Source organism: Polypterus senegalus, chromosome 14, assembly GCF_016835505.1.
Source record: "Polypterus senegalus isolate Bchr_013 chromosome 14, ASM1683550v1, whole genome shotgun sequence".
In the NCBI taxonomy this organism is placed as follows: Eukaryota; Metazoa; Chordata; class Cladistia; order Polypteriformes; family Polypteridae; genus Polypterus; species Polypterus senegalus.
In genome coordinates, this window is record NC_053167.1 from 28,213,765 (window position 1) to 28,225,529 (window position 11,765).

The following is an 11,765-nucleotide window of genomic DNA, read 5'->3' on the forward strand; positions in this document are numbered from 1 at the left end:
AGAAACCAATCTCCTATAATGCTTTAGACCGATTGGTTAAAATTTAACAATACCTTCGTCAGAGCTCGGAATATATCCGCAGATCTATGAATACGCCCCCTTTGGGTAGTGTTTTCAGCAAACCGCTGGCGAGTACAGGTAAGAATAAAAAAATGACAGCGAGCGGAAGCGAAATAACGTACTGAAATTTTTCTGCCACTCTTAATAACTATTTTCATTTGTATTATTGTTTGTTTTCATATGCTTTGCTAATTCTATTACATAAACACTGGTTCTTTTCTAGGAACAGAAAACCAGAACAAACATACATACAGTGCTGCTGAAGACAAGCTACACAGCAAGAAATGAAGATCAGAGTGTCTTGGCGCACTTATTGATGTTACGTATTCAGATACATAAAAACGACCATCCTCGTCGCTGGGCTAATTTTATATTATGATTGCACAGGTGTATTTCTTGCATATATGTTTACCTTGCCGTATACCGTTTTAACCGTAATCCTCTTACTACTGATAATGAAGAATGATGAAAATGGTGCGCATCGAAAGCTGGACGTGGTGTTCGCATATGCATAACAACGTTACAAGACGCTGGCCCTTGTCTGTAACACCTCACGTTCAAGATGCACTACAGTTTAAAGAATCAGCTGCATGCTGGTGAATGAAGGAACCCAAAAAGGGAATATAGGCAACTTTGTGTTGTCAGCAGAGGTAATCATGGGACCCAGTCTTCTGGACCGTCCTGCACCAGCCTTGAAAAAAGGATTCACAAAGGAGCGAAATCGCAATAAAGTCACTGCAGTCAACAGCATTACATCAAGGTTGGTTTCTTTCATTTCTGTATTTTTCTTGATTTCTCCTAGGAAGATGAACATTTTCCATTCTATTTACATGTTGTCTGACATCAAATATTTTGGTCCAGTTACAATTGATTCTGCATCTTAGTATATAGTACAATTGCTCACATTTTTGGTGTGACTAATATACTGACCAGTTGCTGAAGATATCTTTTCCAATCAAGTCTTCAGTAAAATGTAATGATTTCTTTTTAACCTAAATCTTATTCTAATCATAGATAGTTGTACATCCAGTATTCTACATTTATTTAGTCAATCCAGTAAACCCCAGCAGGTTGCATTTAATTTCAAAAGAAAAGTAACAAGTACTAACAAGTACTTGTATGTTTAAAGTACACACATGCCTTAACATTTTGCAGTGTTGTTTATTCAGAGGTTTTGTCTCATTTAATAGAACATTAGAACAAACTAGATGAGAACAAAGCTCACCATTCCTATCTATTTACAGTAATTCTCTAAAATATCATTAAGATTAGTTTTCAAGTCCCTAAAGTGCTACTGTCTACCGCACGTCTTGACAACTTCTGTATATTTGTGTGAAATTTACCCTTAACAAGTTTACAACCGTTTCCCCATGTTCTTATTGAAATCATTTTAAAATAACAGTCTCGGTTCACTGCACTAATTCCCTTCATAATTTTAAACACTTCAGTCATGTCACCTCCTAATCTTATTTTATTAATGTGTTCACGTTGCTCACATGATATGGCTATCAATAGCCAATACAGTTTGAAAAGCTACACTGGTTATGTTTAAATCGAGAATAAAGGCACCCCTTCCCCTGACCCTGAAGTTTTCACAACTGTTGTCCTGGCTTTAACTAACTGAAATGGAGCCTGCTATACTTTAGGGTGATAAATTCCCTCATGTCCATTGATGTTACATTGTGTCAGATCATAACAATACAGAAAATGACACTGAAGTAGCAGCTCATTTTTAGTACTTGTATGATTTGTTACTCATGTATGACCTTTATTAATTTTTACTATTTAGATACAATTAAATGACACATCTATTCATTATAAAACAAAAAAATGAGAAAAAGAAATTGTTAAAAGTATACTATGAAAATGTTATCATAAAATCCATATTTACTAAGTTCACACTGCTGTATATTTATGACTAAAGTATAAGACAAAAAGGGCAGTAGTTTAAATGATACGGTATATGTAATTTAGGATAGCATTTAGTCTCACTATGAAATTCACTGAAACAAAAATTTGCTGCTGTAGTGGTTGCCTATAAAAGATTCCTTCATTTTCCAAACTCAGTTATTCCAAATGTTTGGTTTTGAAGAGCTGGGAATTATCCCAGTATAATCAAGAGCAAGATAGGAAATAATGCTGAATTGGCATACCAGTCCATTAAAGGGTATATTTAAGCATACATCTACATTTGCTCACACCATGCCATTTTATAGTCACCAGTTAAACTAGCACACACACGTGTGGAGTGTTTATGAAACCCCCACACAGACATGAAGAGAATGAGCAGAACATAATTCAAGCCATAGGATATCATAGAGTTGTGAGGCAGAAACCCTAACTGCTGCACCACTGTGCTGCCTGGATTTACAAATCCAGTACTCAAATGTGGCACTTGGTGCCACGGCCCACCTGCCAAGTTGTTTTACCTGCCTAAGGTAAAGTCATCCCTGATGGAGGATCACAGACATCGTGGGAAAGAGAGGTCCTTAAATCAGTTTGGTTGGGCCAGTACTGTTTCAGCCGTGGAATGGCCAAATGGGGGTGGCAGCTTGATGAATGAGGTCTCCAGGACTCTTAACAAATTCAAATCATATTATGTGATATCATCTACTGTTAAATTCTGCTAAGTACTTCTAAAATCTTTATTTGTATACTGTATTGAGGATTTGTTCTGTGTATTGTATTGTATTGTATTGTATTGACCCCCTTCTTTTTGACACCCACTGCACACCCAACCTACCTGGAAAGGGGTCTCTCTTTGAACAGCCTTTCCCTAGGTTTCTTCCATTTTTTCCCTACTGGGTTTTTTTGGGAGTTTTTCCTTGTCTTCTTAGAGAGACAAGGCTGGGGGACTGTCAAGAGGCAGGGCCTGTTAAAGCCCATTGTGGCACTTCTTGTGTGATTTTGGGCTATACAAAAATAAAGTGTATTGTATTGTATAAGACAATTCATACCCTGGAAAATTGTATTACCCACTTAATCAGCTTATTTACCTGACATTGTGTCTATGCTTCTTGGATTTATGGTTTCACTCTGTTAAGAAAGTGATGTTTTATATTCTGTCATTTTTACATGCAGTTCTAAAAAGGGAAAAAGCAATTTGAATCATCGAGCCTCAAAGAAACCAAGTGTACAGTCAAAGAACAGTGTGTCCCGTCAGATCAAGGATCTTTCACAAGGGCCAGAGCGAGTATGTCTTTTGTCAACTATATTGATTTGTTTAAATATAAAGTCTATTCTTTTGTTTTTTGTTTTATTTTTAGTTAGTTAGTCCAGGAGTGAGCAAATGTCTTTTTTGAAGGTTGTAAGAAGTAGAAACTTCACGATTTTGTTCTAGTTTATCTCATAATCTATTTAAATTAGCAGCTGTCAATCAATCCTTTGCTTTTAGAATTTTTTTGTTTCAGATGGGACTATTTCGCAGTACTTTTAACGCAGAAGTATCTCAAGATGATTTAATGAGAGCACACAGTTCTGGTAAAATTCTACATTTAATTAAATTGCAGTTTACATTTCAAATACATGTTAATACTATGTTAAGATTACCTACATAGTAAGGTTTAGTTCCCATCACAGAAGACATCTGAATTCATGCCCACCATGTATCCCAAACTCGGTCCTGGGGACCCCAGGTGACTGCAGGTTTTTGTTCCAACCGGATTCCTAATCAGTGACAACATCTGATAGCACTGATCTCATTTAATTAGCTGGTATTTTTTTTCTCTTATTCTACATTCAGAAAAGCACAGCAGCATGATTTTTACATGTATAAGACATTTATAAATATTTCTGCTTTTGCTCTAGATTTAAATGCTTAACTCTCTTTTGTTGATTTCATTATATTTTGCCCTTTCTCTGTGCAGTTTTCCCCCTTCGTTGTATTTTATTATTGACAATTAAAAATGAGCAGAGCAGACACTTGGACAAAAAACACTGAATAATCAAAGGCTGCGAGTACTTTAGCATCAGACCCATTAATTAGTAAATAATGGCTTAATTAAACAATTAGAACATCTAGAAAAGTAGAACGAAAATCAAGATGAAAATATTGTTAAAAAGAAAATAATACATTATTCCCATATAATTGCTTGGTACATTTTAATATATATATATATATATATATATATATATATTTTATCAAACTTCGTTTTCTTACTTCTAGATTGTTCCCAAAACACATAACTTGGGAAATAACACATAACTTAATTAGCCCAGGAGTCCAAAATAAAACAGAAGCTGGTTGGAACAAAAACCTGCAGCCAGAGTGTGCCCCTGGGACTGAGGTTGGGAAACACTGGTTTAGAGCAGGGGTCCTCAATCCCAGTCCTGGAGGGCCGCAGTGGCTGCAGGTTTTTGTGTTCTAACCCGGTTGCTTAATTAGAAAGCAGTTCTTGCCAATAAGTTAATTTAATGACTTGTTAGTGCTTTAACTCTGCTTTAATTCTCAATTCCTGGATTTTCTTCCCCTTTCTAAGGATATCATCCAAATGATTTGAAGGCTAAAATGGATGAGGATGTCTCAGTCCTTGACTTTTTTCTCTTCACTTTCCTTCCAAGTATTTAATTAAACCCAGTAATGCACGATAAATACACACATGAGTAAATGGAAACAAGCTAAATGGAGAAATGCTGGTTTCTTTTGTCATTTGCGTGTTATTGCTAATTAAGAGCAATTAAAAACCGAGAATACAGCTGTTTAAGACTAAAATAAGCAATAAGTGTTCAAAATCTTAATGAGTGAGACCACTAAAGTGAAGGAGAAGTGTTACTTGAGCAATAAGCGCTGCTTATTAAGAAATTGGGTTGGAGCAAAAACCTGCAGCCACTGCGTCCCTCCAGGACTGTGATTGAGGACCCCCCTGGTTTAGAGTGTCCTAATGTCACATGCTATAACAGAACTGTTAAGAAACCCCATCTATGCAATCACATTAAAAATCAGAATGTTTGTTTCATGTTAGTTAATCATTATTTATACAGCACAGTAACACTAAGCACTATCACACAACTCTCTGCCTACTCAGCTTAATGAGACTGAAGTTTTTCTGGAGGTGCACAAAGTATTATTTAATAAAAAAACTATTACAAATTTGTGAGTCATTGTGAATTATAAACATAAGTTTGCACTTTTTTCACATGGAATTCCACTTTTGTGTCTAAATATGTTTTTATACCAGGACATATTGCTTATTAGTGAAGCACTAAATCACTGAGACTAAGACTTAAGAGAATGATCTCCAGAAAGTATTTAGTAGGCTTTTCTTTTGCAGCTCCCTAGGACCATATTATCTTAGGTGTATAGCAATTGACACTCTATATCTAAAACACTCCTATAATACAATATATATCTGAAGAACAGATACTGGTGGGAAAGATTACATATCACATACCGGTAGTTCCTGTTTTTCATGGCAGAGTTTGATCATCAAATTTGAGCTGCCTTAATTTAGCAGATTATTGATATGTCTGGTAGTATGCAGAGGACAAACTCCAGTTATTTCACAAAAAAAAACAATAATATCCATGATATACTTGAAGAAAAACACTAAACATGTCAGTTTTTTATATAAATGTAGGAAAAGTTGAAGAAGGAGCAAAGTTATTCAAATAGTTCCATTAAGCTTTGAAAACAGCTTTCAGTTATGACATTGCATACAACAGAAATCTGCATCCAGTGCAGCCTGTTTTGATTCAGTTTACCTAACACTTATCTAATATATGTTGATTAACGTTATATGAATGGCTACCAGAGTAAATGTGAGTATAGTTATAATGTGAAATTAAATGATTTCATCTATTTATAAATTTTACTAAACTCCAGTCTAGTGGTGGCGACATGGTGACGCAGTGATTGGCACTCCTATTTCAGAGCTCCAGGAGATTGGGCCAGCCTGGTCACTTATTTTGTTAAGCTTACATCTTCTCCATGTGTTCGTCAGGGTTTTTCTCTGTGGTTTTTGTCCTATGTGTGTTAGGTGAATTGTTTACAATTACCTGACCAGTGTGAGTGAGCCAGTGAGTGAGAGAGGATGTGTACTTGACTGTGTTGTCCATGGTTAGTTGTAGCCTTGCACCCAATGGTGTTAGAAAAGGCTATGGCTACTGTGACAATTAATTGACATTGTAAATTCAGGAAATGTATAGATAATGTAAAGTAGTTCTGCTCATATATTGCATGTGGTCATGTCTGCCATCCTTATCCATACAGGCCTCCCAAAGGAGAGGGTGTCGGCTTAAACCTGGAAATATGTCTGCCACAGAAAATGACCCAGTGCAGCAGGGAAAAAAAGAAGAGTGAGTAAGACAAAAAAAGTTAAGTTACCACTCGCCTTCCATTGGTAACCTAAGCAAATGGTCTGATTTCCCTATACTCTACAGTGAGCAGTTCCTAAATCATTAACCTGATTGTAATTTAAAAGCACAATAATGCAAAGTATGTGCTTTATTTGTAAGGCAGTTTTGGATAATGTTCACTTCATATAAAGTACAAGTTTTTTGTGGTTCTGCGAGTTGCATACTGACAAAATTATTAAGGTGCTGCCTCAAATCAGCAGGCATGTGATGTCAATATACAACTTAATTGGGAGTCTAATCAGAGCTTTCACATTCTTTGCACAACTTTGTGTATTCTTGTTGTAAACTGGTTTCCTCCAACATACCAAAGACTTTTGCAACTGACATCTCCAAATTTGCCCAGCATGACTGAATTGTGGTCTATGTGTGTTTGTCCTGTGATGGATGAATGTTTCATTCAAGGTTGATTTGTGCCTCGCAGCAAAGAATAGGGGATTCACTCTGGTTCTCTGCCATGTTTTAATGAAAAAAAGTAAGATCAGAAAATAATAGCATATTTTATACCCAGTGTAATTGTCATTCCATTTTCAATTATGAATCAATATATACTTTAAATAAATAACAAGTTTTTTAGAAAAATATTTATTTTAAGTTCTACTTAATATTAAACTGCAATTATTCTTTCATGTATGTTAATGAAGAACTAGAGCCTATTCTGGCTGCATTCCAAGCAAATAAAAATTAAATCCTGGGGATAGTCAGTATATTGCAATGCAAATTCATACACATACCCAGAGAACAGTCAAGCTAACCTGCACGTCTTTGGAAGGACGACAAAGTACCCAAAAGAAAGGCTGCTCAAACATAGCATTAATGTGCACATTCCACAAAGATAATGCTGGACTGAACCCAGGACTCCAGGAGGCAAGGTAGTTGCCCTAAACATAACACTATGGCTAATGTTTAGTCATAAACCAAACATATGATGTCTCGAAACAAATATATGTTTTAATAAAGAAAAACAAATAGTTAAAAGAAAGGATGATAATGGGTGCATATAGTAGTAGTTAACTGTACAAGATTAACTATTTTTTAACATTATTACTGAATTGTTAAAACTAGTTCATGGGTGAAATCTACTGATACGTAAACTCTCCTCTCCTGGCTTTTGAATTGTAAATGCCTTGCATATTACCACCAGTCTCACATTTAAAGTAATGCTTTGAAATTATTAGTCACACCTGCTGAACCACAGATAAAGTAATGCACTTTTCAAATGCAACAATCGCTGACATTATTTATGTTTAACTGAATATTAAAATTTTAAATTAATATTCTAATTAAATATTGGCTTCACTTTGATTACGTGGAAAAAAAATTATTAAATAAGTATAAATGTTGTGGATGCTTTGTCTGCATTTGCAGTGCAGGAAGTACTCATTACTTTAAATGGCTTGCTTTTTTCTTTCAATTACTTCAGAATGAAGATTGCCAATATAAAGGAACAGCACAGGCAGTTCATAGGATATATAAGAGATACAAGTATGTCCATTTTTACGCATGCTGAGAAAATTTGGTGCACAATTCCTTTACCACAGACCAAGCTACCTGTAAATAAAATCTTCCAACATGGAAAGGTTAAATGGCACAGAAAATGGATGGATGATTTGCAGATCAGCTATTTAAGTCACTTGTTCACTTATCTGCACACTGCACCCAAATTCCTGCCTCCAATAATTTGAATAGTGCTTTTCACATGGTAATTTATGAATGGCGTTTTGAAATTTTAGGCAGATTATAGTGTATATTTTCCTGCTATAAACGTTATAAATTCAGGTATGTCTCTAACCTCCTATTCTATGTTTTCATTGTGGGAGTAACCTTTACCCTTTTTCCTTACTTTATAAGGTACCATTGGTTCTACATTATTTCAAGGCTACATTATTAATTGAATAGTAAATACAAAATCAGCTGGAAATTTGTGTGTATTATGAGTACTGTTAAAGTATGGTGATAGGAAAACATTAAAATAAAATTTATTTTAATTTCAGAAATCACAGTGTATATATATATATATATATATATATATATATATATATATATATTTTACAAATATTGTTTATAAGGCAAAAGAATTTTTATTCTGCAGGGGCCCTGAAGAGTTATATCTGAAACAACCAGTTTATTGTTCCTCAAGAGTATCTGAATTTCTTGAGATGCCCAAGGATAATCAAGAGAGCAGTGATTCTTCTCCAGGACCCAGTAGAAAGGGGTCAAAGATGTTTCTTCAGTTGCTTCCTTCTACCTCTGAAAAGCATCTTGCACCAGTATTGCAGGTGCCCAGCTTGGAGACACTAAGGCTGTATGAAGAAGAGGAAGGTGAAGTGGACAGTGCCAGTGACCTCTCTGACTCTGAGCGACTACCAGTGCCTCCTTCACCATGCTCCCCTCCAGAACTTCATCTGCGAGCAGAAGTTTTTGACCCTAATGACCTTGATTCACACCCTAGTAATCCTAGAGGCTTACAGGGTGGCTATGACTATCCTGATTTTCTACCTCCTCCTTTTAATACTTGGAGCCTGCGTCAACTGGCAGTCTTTCTAAACACAGAGGGGAGACAGGCCCCACGCCCACAGCCTGTAGGACACCTAGAAAGGTACTTAGAGCGACTTCTACAGCTAGAATGGCTTCAGATCCAGACTGTGCAAGCAGAGAACAGCAAATCATCTACTGCAACCACGTCTACAAGTCGTACAAGGCCCCACACTGCCCCACCTGGGTACCTCAACTCACCTAAAACCCTACGGCAGTGCCAGCGTACCTTTCCAATAGCCTTTCTCTCCTGCTTGGGGAGCGCTTCTTCAGCACAGTTGTCCCAGGCAGCTTGTCCATATTGTCGTGTCCGCTACCCATTTTGTAATGGTGCCTGTCGATCATACGCCTACCAGCGACACTCCCGTTTCAGCCTTGCCCAAGAGCGCAGTTTTGCTACAGGCACTCCTCAAAGAAGGAGCAGCAGTGAGACTAGAACCAGTATGAATCGGAAAGCTGTTGGTACATTTGAAGCACAGAAACCAGGGAGCTCCACTGCAGGGAGTAGTCATCTGAGCCGAATGCAGTCTGCTGGCAACATCAGATACCCTCCACATTCACCAACAATGATGAGTCCTTCTAAGTCACAGACTGCATCAAAAAATGTTAGTATTGAGGGTTTAGCCAGTAAGAATGGAAAGGGACGAAGTGGGGACTATCCAGGAGCCTGCAGTAAGGTAAGAGAAACAAGTCCATTGCGGAGGCAAGGAAATGAACGGCAAAAGTCTCTGAAACAAGTCACCCGTTTGCTGGAGAAAGAGCCTTCAACAAACTCAGTTGAGTCTCCAAGTAACAAGGTCAATGGAAGGGTGAAGCATGTCCAATTTCTCACTAAGTGAATCAAGTCTTGAGGTACACAAGAAGTGGTTCTCATATCCAAATGATTACCACATTTTTAATTGCTGCTCTGTTAGAATTTCTCATAAGCCCCCAAATGATTATACAATACAAAGTAATTTCATTCACCTTCGAACTGTACTACCTTGTAGCAGGGCTTTCAAGTGGAAACAAAGTCAATGTATATTTAAATACATCTTACCTGCCATTTGTTTCCACGGGAGACTGAAATCAACGTGTACTTTAAAATGCTAAATAATGTTTTGCTTATTCTGCTGGACACTTAGTACTTTAATATTTATCTTCATGCAGAGAAATCTATGCATTGTTAGATACTCAAGATACTAAAAAGCAAGTAAGGCTTCCGTTGATCTTCTTTTATTTTTTGTCAGTGTAAAAAAGAATTCTCAGAGTTTTTCTTCTTGTACAGTACTGTTCTGGTACAGTTAGCATGGACAAGCAGGTATTTTTTTTAAATGTTTCATTACATTATCTATCCATTCTAAGATTAGATTAAGCAGATAACTGCACAGAAGTACTGTAGGTTTACACAGTCTGGGCAGAGTGATCCATTAGATTAGTACTTCAAATGAAGTCAGGTTAAATACAAGGTCTCATGATAATCTGGACCTTGCAGTAAAGAACTGTGATAGAGCAGGAAAACACAACTGAAGTAATGAGGAATTTTATATTTGAAAAAAGTCTTCTTTTACACAACAATACCTGTGCTTGTTTTAGACGAGCTTTTGGCAAACGTGTCCAATTATGTTCACAGGCAATGCCCAAGAAAAGTTTCTTTTATTACTGGAAAATATAGAACTATTGTAAAGATACTGTATGAATGGAATAGTGGTGTAAATGTTTGTGTTGCCATTCATCTTTACACTTCCTGTGTGGAGTTTGCACATTCTCCTCATGTCCATGTGGGCTTTCCATTAAACATATTAGTTTCCTCCTAAGTTTCAAACATCTGTTTGTTACTTTAAATGGTTCTGGACTGATTGGATGTGGGTGTATGCATGTGTGTGTTAAGAGATGGACTTCAGGTCTGTCTAGGCTTGGTTATTGCTTTGTGTCCAATTCGGCTGGCAGGCTATAGCTCGCCAGGACCCTACAATAGAAATGGATGGATAGATCAGTAGATTTATCCACTTTGGAAAAAGATATACTTTACCTGGGTTTCTGTAACAAGTTGAGTATCATGTGTTATCATGTGACATATAACCCCATATAACTGTCATATAAAGTATATCAAGATTTCTGATTCTCATTTTAATTACTAGCTAGTGCATTTAATCCATATCTTACAATAGCTCTAGAGCACACAGAGCCAGCAAACTGATCTTTATTTTCTATAAAACCTTTCATTGAGAGCACTATTTCAAAGCACTTTATAGATCAGTTTAAAAAAACAGTGAAAAATTAATCAAACAATGCAATATACACATGTTGTAAAAGAGCACATAAAATAATACGTGAACATCAAAATGATAACATATCGGAGAAGGCAATAAGTTAAATGGAAACACAAACCCTAGTGGAAAACAGTTTCAGGGAGTAGAGGCCGCAAAGCTGATGTAGCATTTTTTAAGAGGGTGCAATACTCTGAACATTTAGGAGAGTCCCCTCTATTGCACATTTCGTTACAATGTCATAGATTTGGATAGCTATTCTGAAATCTTGCAGTGGGCAGATGAGGAGTAGGGTATAAAATATACCCAATGACAATTGTAAAAAGTCCCTGGACTCTGGAAATCTGATGGGGTCATTTGGCTTGTGCCAGAACCTTGGGAGCAGTATCATTTTAAAACAGGTAAAGACCGATTAGACTTCTTCCATAGACTGTAAGGTTTGGGATGCCTATGTACAGTTACAGTTAAAACTGGATTCTATGATTAACATGAAGCTTTTCAGGCAGTATCTATCCATGTAGCAGCTTCTAGACAGACTCAAAATGTGCTAACTCCTTACTAACAAACACA

General features: G+C 36.6%; 1 protein-coding gene across 1 annotated transcript; it reads left to right on the forward strand.

Moving 5' to 3' along the window:
• The first annotated feature begins 48 nt into the window (after nucleotides 1-48).
• On the forward strand, nucleotides 49-11,502 carry LOC120514702 (protein FAM217B-like). Its single transcript, XM_039735212.1, has 5 exons — nucleotides 49-138; nucleotides 284-820; nucleotides 3,142-3,253; nucleotides 6,269-6,354; nucleotides 8,504-11,502. Exons 2-5 carry the CDS (start codon nucleotides 651-653, stop codon nucleotides 9,783-9,785), a joined length of 1,650 nt encoding a protein of 549 aa, XP_039591146.1. The 5' UTR covers nucleotides 49-138; nucleotides 284-650; the 3' UTR covers nucleotides 9,786-11,502.
• Nucleotides 11,503-11,765: the final 263 nt, after the last annotated feature.